This window comes from Homarus americanus, unplaced genomic scaffold (genome assembly GCF_018991925.1).
Source record: "Homarus americanus isolate GMGI-L3 unplaced genomic scaffold, GMGI_Hamer_2.0 scaffold30108, whole genome shotgun sequence".
Classification (NCBI taxonomy): Eukaryota; Metazoa; Arthropoda; class Malacostraca; order Decapoda; family Nephropidae; genus Homarus; species Homarus americanus.
The window spans coordinates 8,424,148-8,441,901 of NW_024748109.1; the positions used below are offsets into that span (position 1 = coordinate 8,424,148).

At 46.8% G+C, this 17,754-nt stretch overlaps 1 protein-coding gene across 18 annotated transcripts in view; it reads left to right on the forward strand.

Annotated features, from left to right (window-relative positions):
• The window catches only part of LOC121879993 (serine/threonine-protein kinase MARK2-like), a 148,111-nt gene that overhangs the window by 51,231 nt on the left and 79,126 nt on the right, over positions 1–17,754 (forward strand). For 13 of the 18 annotated variants that reach the window (XM_042386880.1, XM_042386887.1, XM_042386869.1 and 10 more), the window contains exon 2: positions 5,047–5,600. The exons of the other annotated variants lie outside the window; for them this stretch is intronic. In XM_042386880.1, the coding sequence (XP_042242814.1) occupies positions 5,463–5,600 (138 nt within the window). In that variant the 5' untranslated portion in view covers positions 5,047–5,462. The remainder of the gene's footprint in view (positions 1–5,046; positions 5,601–17,754) is intronic. 18 annotated transcript variants of the gene reach the window in all.

The window sequence follows — 17,754 nt, forward strand, 5'->3', positions numbered from 1 at the left end:
TGTAAATGAAAGAAATATATATCGTTTTTAAATGTAATAAACCCAATTTTGTGTTTAAGTGAGACAGTCTAAAGTCACATCCCAGTCCACAAATTTAATCGCCAGTCAGTGTTGTTTATTGAGTAATTTCCTCTACACACCTGTACATACCTGAAGATGGAACACTGTCATAACTCGCCTCAGTGACACAACTAGCTTAAACTGTACTCACCGCTGTCAGTGCCATAAAAGAGTGTGCTCACTATAATCCTCATTTAGAATCAGATGCGATATTTTTTTAATGTATTTTGTATTCATCCTGATCTCAAGTCTCGTCGAAGTGAGGATTTAGAATACAGTAATAGTTAAGGCGCTGTAACCTGACCTGTATTTCGTGGTTGGAGTGGAAAAGTTATACGTTTTTGTATCCTTGTCCTTTGAGGGAAGTCACGTGGGTCGCCGTCCCTCAAGCTCGCGGGCACAGATGGGGGTCGGTCTCATACTGTTGGTTAGGGATTATCTTCCTTTCTAACCTGTGCCATGTCCATAAGCCATCACCATACCTCGCCTCCGTTCCCGAAATTGATTTTTTTTAGGTTTACTATTGTTCCCAGTCTAAGCCTTTTTTTTTTCTCTCCTCGTCCGGGTGACTTTGTACTGTTTGCGCTATCATTGATTATGTCCTAGAGAGAGAGAGAGAGAGAGAGAGACACACGTTCCCTCTATTGTACGCGTGTGGGAGACAGTGTGCTGCCCCTCGTGAGATACTCTCTACAACGCCTTTACTTTGTCTCTTCACCAGGGTTAGGGAAAGTAGGTCATAGTTATACCTTCCGCCGTTATTGTTCATTCTTTATCCTTACAATGGAGAGGGGGAACGGGGTGGAGAGGGGCGGTAGGAGAAGAAAATTAGGGCTCTGTTGAATGAAGCTTCGTGGAGGGGGGGGGGTAGGTAATCCTCCGGTGATCTTTTATTCTAACCTAACGAGCAGGTAAATAATTAATTGTGTGTAGGCTTCCACTGTGTAAAGTTCCCGCGTAATCATATGGTTTATTATTGTTGGATGAGGTAGAGGGGGGACGAATTTGTGTGTGTGTGTGGTATACTCTTACAATGATGATGATGTAAGGTAATGTGACCCACCAATCACGTCACTACACAAGACACACCTTTGCTATAGGTAAACACCGTTCATTATTACACAGAAAACAGGTAAAAAAAAAAACCACACCAGGTTCACCTCGGATACCAAATTGGTCTGATAAGGTTAGGTTAGGTAAGGTTATATTAATGCTGTATATCACCTCACCCACCTTCGTCTGGTTGATTCACACACATTGGACAACGCCCAGATAAAGTAACCACCCACACCAACACAGCTTTAGTGCCAATGGTGTTCCTCTAGAATAAGTTTGTTAAAATTCTCTCGTTTTTAAGGTAGGGGAGTGAGTCGGTAGCCATGCTGGTGTAATGTGTTGGTGTGGGGGGAATAATGGTATATGGATTGGCGAAGTCTTAGGTGTGGAAGTTATGGTGGGTTGGTGTGGAAGTTATGGTGTGTTGGTGTGGAAGTTATGGTGTGTGGGTGTGGGGAAGTTATGGTGTGTTGGTGTGAAAGTTATGGTGTGTTGGTGTGGAAGTTATGGTGTGTGGGTGTGGAAGTTATGGTGTGTTGGTGTGGAAGTTTAGGTGCGGAAAAATAATAGGGTGATGGGGTGGTGGTGAGGGCAAGGTATATAACAGGCACAGGTTTGGGAGCTTGGGTGATAGGGGGGGGGAAGACTTCAAGATAAGGCTCGGACTAACTCGTTACACAGTATACCTTTTATTACCTGATAACACGGCCATGAGTCACCTGTGTGTGCTGCTGATTAAAAAAAACTCAGCCAACTTGTATCATCCGTCGTTGCCATGGCTCGCCCCGCCCTGCCGCTTTTACACACACACACACACACACACACACACACACACACACGATAACGGTTTGGGTTGTTTTCGTTTTGTCGAGGTGGTGACCAGAATTCAAAGGGAAGGAGTGGGGGGGCGGCGGCGTGGGTTACATTTCCCTTCCTCCATCCCTCCATCTTCCTCCTTTTCCTCTTCTCTTCCTCCCTCCCTCCCTTCTTTTCCTCCTCCTCCTCCTCCTCCTCCTCCTCCTCCTCCTCCTCTTTCTTTCCTCCCTCCCTCCCTCTCTCTTATCATTCAGGAGGTGTTCTTGGCAGGTAATATACTCCCCAATAATGTTACGAAAATGAGGTCTCATGAGGATATTATCAGTGGCAGTACTCAGGGCGTGATTGATTAATGGTCATGAGTGAGGGGCCACTGGGCAATCACGTATCCAGGTGGAGGGAGAGAAGGAAGGAGGGGGAGGAGGGAGGCAGGCAGAAGGGCACCAGTGAGGAAGTTACGTTAAGGCTGGCGTATCCTCATTAACTACTAAAGAGGAGGAGGAGGGGAGGGAGGTCGTGCACCATCTGGACGTAGTCGTGTTGCCGTCTCATGTGATGACGACTTGGTGTGACCCCCCCCCCCTCCTCCTCCCTTGTACGGTGGCAGAGTGGTTCTCATACTGGAATGGATCTTCACCTTTTGTTCCATGGTTCGAACCCACACCCCTCCGCTCACCACCCCATTGAGTAGGGAATAACTTTAACCTTAAAACATGGTGTCTACTGGAAGATGATTAATGTTTCCCCACCTTTTAACACCAGAATGGATGTAAAACACAGCTTGGTGTTTCTGGCGACCTATCGTCTAGTGTCGTGGGGTGAGGCGGGGAGGGAGGATGGGCTTATTGGGGGATTAAGTGATATTAGGGTGAGGGTAATGTTTGGAGGAGGTGCTGAGGTGTGGCTGACGGTGATGGGGCGAGGGTGTGTTGTGTGTGTGTGTGTGTGTGTGGTTAGGTGATGTGGTTGCACCTGGTGTTGTTATAACGGCTAGTTGGTCCACCTGGGAGTCCTGCTCACTCTTGGTCACCTGGTCTGTCTGTTTCACGCTATTGCCTATTCCACGCACAATAAGACTACGCCACCAACTCACGCTTCACCTCTCTCCTCTCTCTTTCCACGCCTCTTTCTCCCGTTGTCGCCAATTTTCAACTCTGAGTCCCCATCCACCCCACCCCCACCCCAATTCATCCACCTCCCCACCCAGGTATTATTGTCTCACCTCCTCGCTTTCGAAAAAGACGTGCATGCTTTCAGTCCTCTTTTTCGCCTCCTTCCTGCCCCGCCCTCACCAGGTGTTGTGATGTAAGAAGGGCGACCCCGTGCAGAGGCTCCGGGCTGGTCATTGTTGTGAAGTGGCGAAACAAGTTGTAGCGTGTTCGTGTGTGTGAGTCATAACCTCGTCTGCCGGGTCGTTGGTCGTCTCGCTGTGGTTCAAGTTCAGAATCGCCTCCCTTCCTGAACCCAACTCCCCTTACCGTAATGCTATAGGTCTTTGGTACTGATAAGATTATGCCCTTATTCTCCCCCCTTTTTTTTTGGGGGGGGGGGGCAAGTTTACATTGTTACTGAAAGGGAAATACTTGTACAATTCAATGATTCCTTGCAAGGTTATCTGGTGTGTGTGTTGTGACGGCAGGTTGGTCGGTGGGTAGCAGCTTGACACGGTGTATATTGCATGGGATCGTAGAGGGTGGCTGGCGGTGACTTGGAGGAGTGGGGAGGCAAGGTCTGTATCGTGGGTGGTTACGGTGTGTGGCTCTCAGCGGTGATGGTGGGTTGCGGTGGATGAGAGTCGTCGGTGAGGGTGGTGGTAGGGAGGGGAGGGGTAGTGTTACGATGACTCACTGTGTGGAGGATGACGATGGTGATGGCCGGGGAGGGAGGGAGGACGTTCAACTCTGTGGCAGGCTCAGTGTTGAGGTGATCAGCCCTCCCCGACGCCGCCCACACCGCTACACGCAACAGCTGCACCCGCGTCAACACCTCTTTTTGATACTGTGTGTTCAACTTTCACAATGGCTTTCACACTGTATGTAATTTGACTACTCCAGTGGGGCGGAAATGTGCAGTGTTGAGGAGAGAAAAAGATCTTGAAGTTAGAACACCAAAATTATGAATGATTGTTGTTGTTGCTACTCGCTCTGGTTTTATCGTTTATCACACACACACACACATACACGCACATTGATCTTTTTCGTTACGTCATAAAGGGTTGTTAGAAAGGTCATATTATAGACTTGGAAGTAAAGGAGGTGAAAAAAAAGGGCGTTTGAAGGTCAGGTATTAATTCATTATAGACCTCAAGGTAAACCTGTCTGCTTTATCTATAACAAAATTGGAATGAAAAGACAATGCAAATCAAGACTATGAGAGAGACTAATTCTCTTCAGATTCAGGTTGACTGGATTGTTATTGCGGGAGGGGAGAGGGTTACGGATGGGGGGGGTTGCGTCGCATTTTCCCGGTCACCACCACCTCTCGTCTCAGTCATCCGCTGGTCGCACCCAAAATTTCAATGCAACACTTTTTTTTTCTTCGTCTTCAGTCCCCCCCCCCCACAACCCACCCTTTTTGTGTAGGAGTGTATGCGTCTTCCTGGAATAGCGTTGTGTAAAGTGGTGCCTCAAGGGGGAAAGATGGAAAGGCATATTCATTTGTTTGGTTAAGTTTGAGTTGGGTTTGGTTGGTTAGGTTAGGTTGGGGTGGGATGGGTTCGGGTTAGGTTTGAGAGACATACAAGAACTCCTTTGTCAAATTGTGGAGAATATTGTCATGGCCTGTTTTTTTTTTTTTTACCTCTTCGTTATCCTCGGTGAATAAACACTATGTACCTGTACCCCAAAAATGACACCGGGAAACAGTCATCCGGGTGAAAGAATGTAGAATCTTATTTCCTGGGCGTGGCGGGGAGTGAGATGATGATGTGTCGGGTATACATCTAGATCATTCTATAGACCGTGTTGGGTGTCGGCTGTGAGGGGGGGGGGGTGATGGTTAAGGCTGGTGTGCTCCCTACACGGATTATACACTTATTAAGGTAATGGACGTGTGTTCACTACAGCGCCCTCCCTCACTTACCATTTAACTCTCTATTAATTATTTCTCTTCCAGGCGATGAGTTGAATCAGAAACTCCACTTTTACTGTGATATTTAGTGTTAAGTGCATTGTGAGCATCTATCAAAAGTCATTGGTAACATAAAACAATAATATGTGATGTGTGTTGGTGTGCGTTGTGAAGTGTTAACAAGACGAGTGGAAACTGTTAGTTACTCTACTGTGTCCGTGACCGAGTGTGTGATGGTGGCAGGATCAACGTTGGCATCCTATTATTGAGTTGCGGGGAACAAGCCAAGAAAGCGAGGGCTTGTCAGGGTGTGTTAGCCGCGACAGACAGTGTCTGGTGGAGCACACGCAGTCGTGCCTTGCGAGGCGGTGTGTGTCGTCGCCGCACCACCTGCCACGTGCCAGCTGGCCGCTTTTTTGCAAGCTAGTCTTACCAGGTGTGGTGGTGTGCTGTGAGCGCTGATGCTGGCCGCCGCTCGGGGTCCCCCAGGCCCCACGCCCACACCGCCCACTATGCCAGAGCCACGCCCACATTCTCACAAGATCCACCTCCAACACGGACCCGCACGCTTCCACAAGCCTTGGTACAACCCGCCATGGGTAAGTCACTGTTGTTTACCCTGTGAGCCTCAAGGTGGCGCATGTAAGGTGTGACCACATACCTCCTCTCTCTATATTGTCCTCCGCCTGTTTTATATATTCATCCACCTTTTATTATTTGTTATACTTCTCTGCCTTCTGTTCGCAGCGTCCAACCTTACTTTATCTGCTCTTCCTCACTCAGCAGTTGTTATATCTCGTGGTGAGGGGGCGTGTGTGTGTGCGCCTGGGTGTGTGCGCCTGGCCAGCGGGGTTAACTGCCGTGACTGATGTGCGTGAACGTAGGTAATACTGCACTAGTGGCCACCATTCATACTTAAAGCAGCACCACCACCTCGCCCCGTCTGCCACACCACACTACCCCATCAGTCAACCACACCACATTACACCTCACCACAGTCCACACTACACCACAACCACACCTCCACACCACAACCACATCTCACATCACATCCGTCCACCACATCACACCCGTCCACCACAACCACACCACACCACACACCACACCTGTCCCCTTCCTTAATTGCTTCCTTTTGATGTCCTCCAGTCCGCTGTCTTGTATAATGCCCTGTGCTCTGACGCCCTAAGTGTGTGCAGCTGGCGGTAGTTGCTTTAACCATAAGGCTGCAACTACCACCACTCACTCCTAGATTACTGCCTTCAGGTGTTCTGCTGCATAATTGTGTACATACTCAATCATAAATACATACATACATACATACCAGTACTGTACATACACATACATACATACATACATACATACATACATACATACCAGTACTGTACATACATACATATATACAGACATACATACCAGTACTGTACATACACACATACATAAATACATATATACATACATGCCTACGTACATACATACATACTCAGACAGACAGTAAAACATTTATTATTAATCATGAAAGTATGAATACTGTAGTGTGTTTCACAGTAATTAACTAACCATCGAGTCGTTTAATGTCTTTACCAATCTCTATATATTTTCTCCTCTGCCTCTTATTTTATTATTATTATTTTACAGGTGTTTATAAGCGTGTGTTTATCACCTTTTTATTGATTTTTGTTTTGTTGTATTTTTTTCTTCGTCTCTCTCTCTCTCTCTCTCATCAATGAGTTATTAAGATTTATCATTGTTTTCAGTATGTGTGTGTGTGTGTGTGTGTGTGTGTGTGTGTGTGTGTGTGTGTGTGTGTGTGTGTTATACGCTGGGCTTTCTGCATTCACTTCCCGTTTCGGTCTTCCTGTCCTATATATTAACAATAGCACCTATGTAACCCCTGTGCCTTAGGAGAGAGAGAGAGAGAGATGCTCACCCTGGCCTACTGATGGTCCCACGCTGGTACTCACCTACCTACTTAACCTACCTCTGTCTCACACGCTCCTTACCACTCACTCTTCACTTCTATCCAGCCTTTCCCCTCCATTTCCTACCTTTCTTACTCCGCCCAGGTCACACACACACACACACACACACACTGCCCTCGCTTCGCCTTATGCTAAACACAAGTATCTCTATATTATTTAAAGGGCTGTATTATCCTTAGCTAGCCAGGTATCTCAAAGCGTGATGCAATTATCTGACTCACCCGAAAAGTGCCGTTCTGTGTGTGTGTGTGTGTGTGTGTGTGTGTGTGTGTGTGTGTGTGTGTGTGTGACCCCCCAAACCCCTCGTTCTTCAACACCAAGCTCCACCGTTACGTTATCTGTTATACCTCATAAATTCACTTTTATTTTTTTTAACTCCTTGGGAATAGAGTAATTTTTTCTACATGTAAATCGAGAACTGTGAAGTGGTTTTATTTATTTGTTTTTTTTTTCTCTGATTTTTTTGGAAACTGTTTACATCCATACGTCATAAAACTTTGTAGCCAATGAGAAAGTTTTAATAGTTTTTTCTCAATCACGGAAGTATAGATGTGTAAGAGGAATAGTAATGTTATAGGCTGGTAGTAATAGTTTAGGCACAGCAAGAGCAGCTAGGAGAGTGAAGGTGTGGTGTAATGTTTGTTAGTGTTAAAAAGGTCCAGTTAACGTTATACGTGGCCGACCGTAACAGCTTTATGGGATGGGGGAGGGGGAGGAGGAAGAGCACGTAGTAGGCTAGGCAGGCGGGGCTGAGTAGTGGCTGCCGCAGTACTAATGATCACGTCCCTGGGTACACATGTTCCCTCCAATGACATATATAATACAGTAGATAACTCTTGCTTTACTCTGTGTGTGTGTGTGTGTGTGTGTGGACTCCTAGTAGATACCCTCTTATGTAAAATAATTAGACAAAATAGCCAGACAAAACACATGGGGGGAGTTGTTCAGAGAGAGAGAGAGAGAGAGGGACAGGTGAATCCAGGTAGACATTGTTAGCGTTCAGTGTCCTTTAATACTAGTGTCACCTGTATATCATTATAATATATATACGGTATTGTTGACGTGACCTACATGAATCGGTCGCCCCCCAAGATCACCTGCGCGTTTATATGTAAATGCAAAATAATAATAATGGCCAGGTGTGTGTGTGTGTGTGGGGATTGGGGGATTTGTAGGTCACGTCAACAATGCAAATCACCTGGTAGATAGTCTTGTTTGTTGTTTGTGTGCTTCTATGAGGACTCGCTGTAACGAAGGTGGCTGTACTGGTGTTGTGGTGTTGTGGAGATACTGGTGTTGTGGTGGCGGTATAGAGTTGCTCGTGGTGGTGCTGGTTGTACGTACGTGTGTGTGTTTTGTTTTTGTGTGTGTGCGTGCGTGCGTATGTCTGGTTGTCTGTCTGTTTATATATATGTGTGTGTGTGTGTGGTCCAAAGCCTTGCGTTACAGGCAAATGCAACATAAACACGAAAGAACCACCCGCGACGTAGCAATGCCTGTTGACAGACAGTGGTGAAACTTAATACAACTCGTCACGGTGACCCTGTTGGACCAGTCTGTGGGGAAGAGGGAGGGCAATAACGACTCACTGTTTTAAGTAACCTCATCAACACACGACTATTTCTAACCTTGTGTAAGAGGAATGAGGCTGTGTTAAGAAGAGTGAGAGGCTGTGTAAGAGGAGTGAGGTTGTGTTAAGAAGAGTGAGAGGCTGTGTAAGAGGAGTGAGGCTGTGTTAAGAAGAGTGGGGGGCTGTGTAAGAGGAGTGAGGCTGTGTTAAGAAGAGGAGAGGCTGAAGAGGAATGAGGCTGTGTTAAGAAGAGTGAGAGGCTGTAAGAGGAGTGAGGCAGAAGAGTGAGGCTGTGTTAAGAGTGAGTGAAGAAGCTGTAAGAGGAGTGAGGCTGTGTTAAAGAGTGAGAGGCTGTGTAAGAGGAGTGAGGCTGTGTTAAGAAGAGTGAGAGGCTGTGTAAGAGGAGTGAGGCTGTGTTAAGAAGCGTGGGGGGCTGTGTAAGAGGAGTGAGGCTGTGTTAAGAAGAGTGAGGCTGTGTTAAGAAGAGTGAGAGGCTGTGTAAGAGGAGTGAGGCTGTGTTAAGAAGAGTGAGGCTGTGTTAGTAGTGAGGCTGTGTAAGAGGAGTGAGGCTGTGTTAAGAAGAGTGAGAGGCTGTGTAAGAGGAGTGAGGCTGTGTTAAGAAGAGTGAGAGGCTGTGTAAGAGGAGTGAGGCTGTGTTAAGAAGAGTGAGAGGCTTTTGGAATGAGAGAGAGAGAGAGTAGAATCAGAGGAGAAGGATATCGCCGGTAGGAAGGGGATTGGGGGGGGATCACTTAATAACCGGAAATGGTGGTGAGACAAAAAGCATTCTCGTGATGGGTCCTTCCCGCCTTAATTACTCCATCATCCACACACACACACACACACACACACACACACACACATTTCCGCTTCGACTTCACTTCACTGTATGCAATTTAGAATGTCGTTTTACTTGACCCCCCCACAAAAATGCAGTTAAATTCAGTATCATTATTTTATGTTTTTGTTTTATGTTTGTTTTGTGTGATGAGTTTTGTAAACGTTTCAGTGTAGTGTTGGTTAGGTTGGCGGTGTGGAGACTTGATGATAGTGAAGGTTGGGGGTGAGGTGTTGGTGTGAGGTGAAGACGTATTTTAGAGCCACTGAAAATAAAAATAAATAAAAGATGCTCATTGGAGGGGGAAGTATTGCATTAAAATTTTGTTTCATCACAGTGTGTGTGTGTGAGGGGGAGCCCCCCCTCACACAGCTTCAGTGAGGTCGTGGATGTTTCTTGCTCACGCTATGGGGGAAGAACACGTATAATCTTGTTGATCTGTTTGCCTTGGAGTTTCCTCGATTTTCCCAGCATGTTTTATATACTTGGAGTAACTTGCTGTGGAGATGCAAGTGTTTATGAGAATGTAGTGTGTGTGTGTGTGTGTGTGTGTGTGTGTGTGTGAAGCTGGTGAAGGCTACACAAGTCTACACAGTCCCCCCCAATCGCTCTCTCCTGCTTGGGCAACTTCCTGCTTGTTCCTACTCTCTCCCTTTCACCCTGAGTCTCTCTCTCTTATCTTTGGCGCTGCGGGTGGTGAAGCAGAGAGGGTGATAGCTGCGATAAGGCGATACGCTGGTCGCTCTTGCTTCATGCTGATAAGGGTGTTATGTCATCATCCAATAGTGTGGTGTGACGAGAACTACTGTAGGTGTGGACCGGGAGGTGGAGACTTGAGTGAGGGAGGACGAGGTCACCACTGCTTAGCACACACACACGCACGCACACACACACACACACGCACACACACACGCACACACACACGCTCACACACGCACACACACGCTCACACACGCACACAGCCAACCTTCAGAACTTTGTCAATGTCCTCGTGTTGTCCGTCGCCTTTGTAACTATGCTGAGTAAGACACAATTTATGAGGCCAGTACATTAGAAAGCTTAGTTAGGTTAGAATAAACTTGTTGTTGATGGAGCACAAATTTGGACCGTGTTAAGGCGTTGTCTCTGCAGGTAATTGATTGTGACGTGAATGTAAACATGGGTAGGAACAAATGTAGCCGGGCTCATGTTGGGGCAGCTGTGAAATATGCCAAGTATTTAAAGTGGGGCAGGGTGCCAAAGATGCCTCTTACTGTGTGCCAGGTGAGGAAAGTGTAGTAGTAGTAGTAGTAGTATGAGACATAAGATATATATATTCGGTACATGTCACCTGCTGTATCTTGCCATCTTGATATTGTTCTCAGCACCGGTTGTAGTGGTGGTGGTAGTAGTGAGCAGTCATTTCTTAAAACCAGTTCCCTCATGTGTCAGATTAAGTTGTATTTGATCATCTCAGTACAGTATATACTCACTCCTCCAGCTAGGGAATTGTGTCACGAGTATACAACAACGCTTCTCTCATGTTATGTTAAGGATCTCTCATCTCTCTCTCTTCCCCGGGCAGCCTAGGAACACCACCAGCTGGGAATGGGTAACCTAATTTGATAGTTGTGAAGGCGATCGAATGCAGTGCCGGGGGGAGGGGGAGGGTGCTTAGTTGTAAAGAGTGTTCGATACATTTTTCCCTCCTTCCAACACATTACCAGTCTTGCGTTCCAGTTCTTGTGATTCACCGGATGTTTCACTTAAATCTGGTAGAGCCTGTTGTGGATGATGAACGGCGGCGGTGAAGCGGATTATTGGTGGTGGTGGTAGAGTGTTGTCGACCAATGGTGATAAAAACACGGTTGATGTAATACCATAGAGAGGAAGGCGATGTTTACAGGAGCACCACCACCACCATTAATACTGGCAGGTGTAAGGGGCGCCTCCCTCACCTTTAAACACGTTACAGAGGGCGCTTCCTATATAATCTATACTGTGGTGCCTGCGAGTAAATCTGAATAAAACGGTCGCTTCCTTCACATTATAATAAGATACACCCACCGGCCATTCTCTCTCTCTCTCTCTCTCTCTCTCTCTCTGTGTGTGTGTAGTTGAGTGCGAATTGTTTTTTTCTTTTGAGTTAAATTATATTTGTTTACTTTACTTTAAATTAATTATACTTAGTTTAGTTATTTAGGCTAACTCCTGAAACTCGTTACCTCACCTCACCACCGGCTCGTTACCTCACCTCCGGCTCCTCACATCACTATCGGCTTCCTCCCCCACTTGATGTTAAAAGCACTCGTAAGGCTGGCTCGCCGGCTTGACCTGTAGTCCTGGCCAAGATATAGCACGAATTACCTTTGATGAGTAACATGTTAATTTTTATTCTATGTAAATTTCAATGTTAGTTATTGTGTATCAGTGAAGTGAGGTATGGAGATGAGGTGAGGTGGTGATGTGAGGTGAGGTATGGAGATGAGGTGAGGTGGTGGTGGGGGGGTACAACAGTAAGATGGTATAGTATATATATATATAATTTTTTTTATTTTTTTATTTACTTATTTATTTATTTATTTATTTATTATTTGTTGTGTTTATACCCGCTTACCACTTTTTTTTTTGGTTATTGAGTCTTACACAATATCTACTACTGCCTCTTAGTGATTTTGATCGGTTATTTTAGCGAAAGTGGAAATAAACTACCGAACAGGAATGGATTATTAAGCAGGGACTCCTATTTTAGCACAGGAAAAAAATTTACTTTGTTCAGCTGTATAAAAAAAATAAATCACAATATCCGCCTGGCTTATTTTAAAGGTTATTGCGATAGCGGATGTGTGTTGGTCGCTGCTCGTATCTGATTAGACCACAAAAGTCATTGGTGAAGCATTTTTGTTTGTTTGTTTGTTTGTGGTTATTTATTTATGGTGTGTAGGGCATCGTTTCTTCCCCACACCTTCCCACCTGTCTCCTCCCCAGCACACCTTCCCGCCTGTCTCCTCCCCAGCACGCCTCCTCTCTACATCAGTGTCGGGAAGTGTAATCAGAGGTTTGGGTCGTTGTGTTGACCTTATTAATGACTGGAGGATGTGGTGGTGGAGGTGGTGAAGGAGGCCAGCCAGTCAGCCAGCCAGCTAGCAAGCCAGTCAGTCAGTCAGGGTGAAGGTGGACCACTCAGGTTCTGCTACCACCTAGTATCTTGACCCTCACACACCGCGCCCTGGTCCACCCACGCCCTGGTCCACTCATGTCCACTTTCATACATTAACCCCCACGCCTACTGCTGGATAACCACTTAACACACACACACACTCTTCACAGTGGATTTCATGTCACACAGCAGACACGACTACTGTTGACGTGAAGGATACCTACAGGAGGACACACAGGAGGAGGTTAGGTTAGGTTAAGTTAAGTAGAGACGTATCCTAAACAAAGGCAGTGTCACGCAATACTAAGAGTCCAGGATGTATTGTTTTGAGAGAGAAGGTGGGGGAGGGGGGAGGTGGTAATGTAGGAGGTAGGTGATTGTAGTGTAGGCGAAGGTAGTCTGCTGGGGGACTCTCCTAACCTGCCTCTACAGCTCTTGGGAAACCTGCTGCTCCTCCTGTTCTCCAGTCTCACCACATCACTACACCATAACCTTGGTTGAGCTTGGTCTGGTCTGGTCTCTCCTGTTGTTCCTCGCCTGACCCTGGTGTGTGTTTGGGGAGGGGGGGGGGGACTCTTATGACTCAGGTGTCATTTCCCCCAAGCTACTACCCCTCCCCTCTCCTCCCACCCCCTTCCTCACCCTCCATCTCGATTCCTCCACCATTCTCAAATACCACCTCCACCATACTTACATTTAGTCCTTCACCATACCATCACAGGTTCACACATCCTGCACTGGAGTCGTTATGTGAAGTTGGTTGGTGTATATAATAATAATTAACGGTTTATTGAAAGAGCTTGGCAGCCAGTTTTTATTCTGGTGTACATATTACGTGGCATATTGTGGTTCCTGTCAGGTATAGTTTGTCAGGTTTTCGTGTTGTATTTGTGTGGAGGGTTGGTGGGACCTGGTTGGTAGGGTCTGGTTGGCAAGCAAGCGTGTTGGTGGTGTGGTAGGGAGCGCGTGTGAACTCTACCTCCAGATGCACAGGTTAAAGATGTGTTGGCGAGGTTGACCCGGCCAGGGCCTGCGCCGACCCACTCAGGGCAGACAGGAGTCCCTAGAGAGAGGCTAACTTGCTCTCCTGAAGGTAAGGATTTCCTCCTTGTAAGTTTCGGCTGGTGCTTCTATAGTAGTAAAGTGCAGAGCTATAAGCAGCCCTCCTCTTCCGCCTCCCGTCGTGAAGTACAGAACTACCCAGCCCTCCTCCTGTCGTGAAGTACAGAACTACCCAGCCCTCCTCCTGTCGTGAAGTACAGAACTACCCAGAAGTACAGAACTACCCAGCCCTCCTCCTGTCGTGAAGTACAGAACTACCCAGCCTTCCTCCCGTCGTGAAGTACAGAACTACCCAGCCCTCCTCCCGTCGTGAAGTACAGAACTACCCAGCCCTCCTCCCGTCGTGAAGTACAGAACTACCCAGCCCTCCTCCCGTCGTGAAGTACAGAACTACCCAGCCTTCCTCCTGTCGTGAAGTACAGAACTACCCAGCCCTCCTCTCTACCTTCATAATACTCCTGTTCTACCATTACTGTAGGTCCTTCCTGAGGGTGGTGGTGTGTGTGGGCGGACGGGCGGGTGGGAGACGAACCTCATGACCCTACCTCGTACATATCGACTGCAGGAGGCGGAGGCGGGTGGTGGCTGCGTGCCTGCTGGGGGAGAGAAAGGGGCAGGCGGGAGTGAGGAAGAATAAGAGAAGGAGAATCGACAGCTACAAAAAAATCGACTTGTGGCGACACCCATACATGACTCGAGATTACCTCATGTTACTACCAATGCAACCCGGATAGACATCACTCTAGGGGCATCATCATTCTGGTATTTACGGTGAGAGGGCATACCTAAAACACCTCACTGCATCACTAGGGGCATCATCCTGGTATTTACGTTGTGGAGCATACCTAAGAACTCTAAGGTCGTCACAGCATCACTTGGGGCATAATCCTAGTCTTTGCGGTGGGGAGGCATACCTAAAACACCACAGCATCATTAGGGGCATAATCCTAGTTATTACGGTGTGGGGGGGGGCATACCTAAAACACCCCAGGTATACTTGATCACACAGGTACTTGATGCTGTATCGGATAACTTACTTTAAAGAAGACTTACGACGGGGTTATGTAGGTTCTGCCACCACCGCGCACACTCCACTCACTGCCTGGAGGAGATCTCGTGTAGATTAGGAACCCCGGCTTATTTCACCTGATAATTAAACATCTAACCTGACGTAAAATAACCTATTCTGACCTATATTGATATCTCTCTCTCTCTCTCTCTCTCAACATCACGGTCTACAGTTTAATCAGCAGGTGAAATAAAGCCCTGGGTTCCTTATCACCACCACCACCCTCTTTCTGGGATCCTCTCGGGAGTGATGTTATCCTCGAGGCTCCACCTAAGCAGTCGGAGTTATTTGAGAGAAATAAGCAGTAACAGGAAATTAAGGACGGGCGGATGGACGGACAGACAGGGTAAGAAAAAGGCGGATTATTAAACTTTACCTACATAACCAACGTAGGTCATTTAAATAATAAAACTCGTTTGGAACTTTTCGTTGCGTTCCGCCAAACTTATTTCCTTAAACAGACAGACAGACAAACAGGTCACAAAACACTGTATATGCCATTATACTTCTGATAGAAAATGATAAGGTTTTATAAGTCAATTCTTTTGGTCCTCTGGGATTTGTAAGCATCAAATATTTTAGTCGATAAATGAGTAAAAAATAAAATAGTTAAATGATTCGTGGGTTAACTGCGTGGTTCGTGAGGGATGAGGAGAGAGAGAGAGGGAGAGGGTACAGTACTTGTGTTATGAAAGGGGTCTCTGTTTACCGGTGAGTGTGAGTGGTGGTGGTGTGTAGTGTAGTGTGGCGGGGTGTGGTGTAGTGTAGTGTGGCGGGGTGTAGTTTGGGTGGTGTAGTGTGGCAAACGTGGTGTGGTGGGCCGCGCCATTCTGTGCTACATGGTGGTAACTTAACATACAATACAACCCAGGCAGGCGGCGGGACCTTCACCCCGGAAGTTGTGAGGTGAGGTAACACGATCAAACCCCCATCCAGAAATAACGTGAAAGGATGTGGCGCGGTGGCCGAGTGGATAACGGGTATTTGTCTACTGTCCTAAGAGTTCCAGTAACTACTTTTACTGTTGGGGAAGTGAAAGTAGTCGAGTATAGTGTCGTCCACGTTGGGGGGGGGGGCTGCTTGGTTAGGTTAGATGTGCTGTTTCCCGACTGCCCCCAGAACGCATCGTCAGACATACAGTACAGGACCCTATTTCACACTGAGAAAGTACTCCAGAACATAACCCGTAAATAAGATAATGTAACCAGGATATAACAGTGATGTGCTCTTGTGTGGTGCGAGTAAAACACTGAATAAGGGGGGGGGGAGTTATTACACTGCACACATCCAACGTGAAGCAGAACCGTGACAGTGATTAAGGTTCTAGCAATAGTTCTTGTGTTCTGCAGTTAGACACCAGATAACTTTCAGGTTTGTGAGGATGACTCGACATTGTTTGGTCGAAATTTTACGATGAATTCTTCCTAGTCGTAAAGAAAAGTGTTTTGTCGATATCTAAAAAAATATGAATGTAATGCAGTTTTAATATATTCACGATTATCATCATCCCCTGCAATAACTGAATATGACCGTGTGTTTGTTTGGTGGGATCCATCTGTTACCTGAACGTCACTATTGTGTTTATTTGTGGTCAACTCCATTCACGTTACTAACATTTTTTTTAAGCAGGTTGAGGATGTAGATCAGTGGTTCTCAACCTTGTTTGCCCCATGCACCCCTTTCACCATATGTCAGAATGTCATTCCCCCCTCCTTTCCAAGATTGTCTGCCTCAAAAAGTGCATTCCAAATAATATGCATATAATACTGAAAATCCTTTATTTTTTTTTCCATATTAGTATCAGTTCTCCAGAAAACCTGAGGGGGGAAATTCCCCTGGTTGAGAACCCCTGATGTAGACTATATAGGTGGGGGGCTTTAGGTGACCCGCGAGCCACCAGAGAGGCACTCAGGCCTGTCTTAAGAACCCTCTTCCCTCCAGCCGCCCTTGATCTTAATCTTTTCCGCTGAGCTGTAAACACAACATTGACGACCTACCTTCCTCCTCCCCTCCATTGTCCTTCCCATCTTCTCTGCTCTCCTCACCACCTGTCTTCCTCCCCACCCCACCACCTGTCTTCCTTCCTCTCGCCTCATCCTCTTACCTGCTTCTCTCCCCCTGATCACTAATACCCAGTGTTTTAACCCCTTCTTGCCTGTACTAATCCGCCTTGTGAGGACACGGTAACCTTACCAAATATATTAGTGTTAGGTCTGTTTAGGTCAGGTCAGGTTAGTTTAGTTCAGGTTAGGTCAGATTTGGTTAACATTGTGGTGTTAAAACTGTTTTCCTCACACACACACCATATATTTGAATTTCATATTACACAGTGGCTGCATCCTCTTAGTTGTCCCCTGCCGCTTTCATCTGCGGGGTAGGATTACATTCCATCTGTGTGTCTTCCGTCTATCTGTCTGTCTTTTCGTCTCTGTCTGTCCTTAATATTCTGTAACGGCTTATTTCTCTCTAACTTACTGGTGACGTTTTGAATCAAATTTGGTAGTGTGTCTGTCTGTCTGTCTGAGTTATTGCACCGCTCGTTATGATGGCCACGATCCACTTAACACTTAAGGTTTCGTCCCACTTACTGTACACACACACACACAGACACACACACGAGTTTTATGAGTGAGGTCATTCATCCCCCCTCTCTCTCTCTCTCTCCGCTCCACTGTACCCACCATGGTTACTTTTAAGTGCGTGCGTGCGTTCGTCTGTGTCCTTCCCACTCGTCCTTCTCACCTCTTCCACCTCCCCTCCGTCCTTCTCCACCTCTTCCACCCCTTCCCTCTGGTCCTCCCGCCTGCCACTCTCTCTTCACACACGCACGTAATCAAGTTGTTTCTTGGAGGACTTGACAAACGCCCACCTCCTCCACACTACACTTTGTCCTTCCCACCTGACCTCACCTCAGCATCTCACCCCACTTCCTCCACACCTTACGTCACTCTCCTCCACACCTTACGTCACTCTCCTCCACACCTCACATTACCTCCGCACCTCACCTCCGCATCACACTTCATCTATGAACAATTTGGGGAACGAGTTTGACGATAAGTTGCCCTTGTGTTGCTTTTCAAGGGCATGTGGGTATTG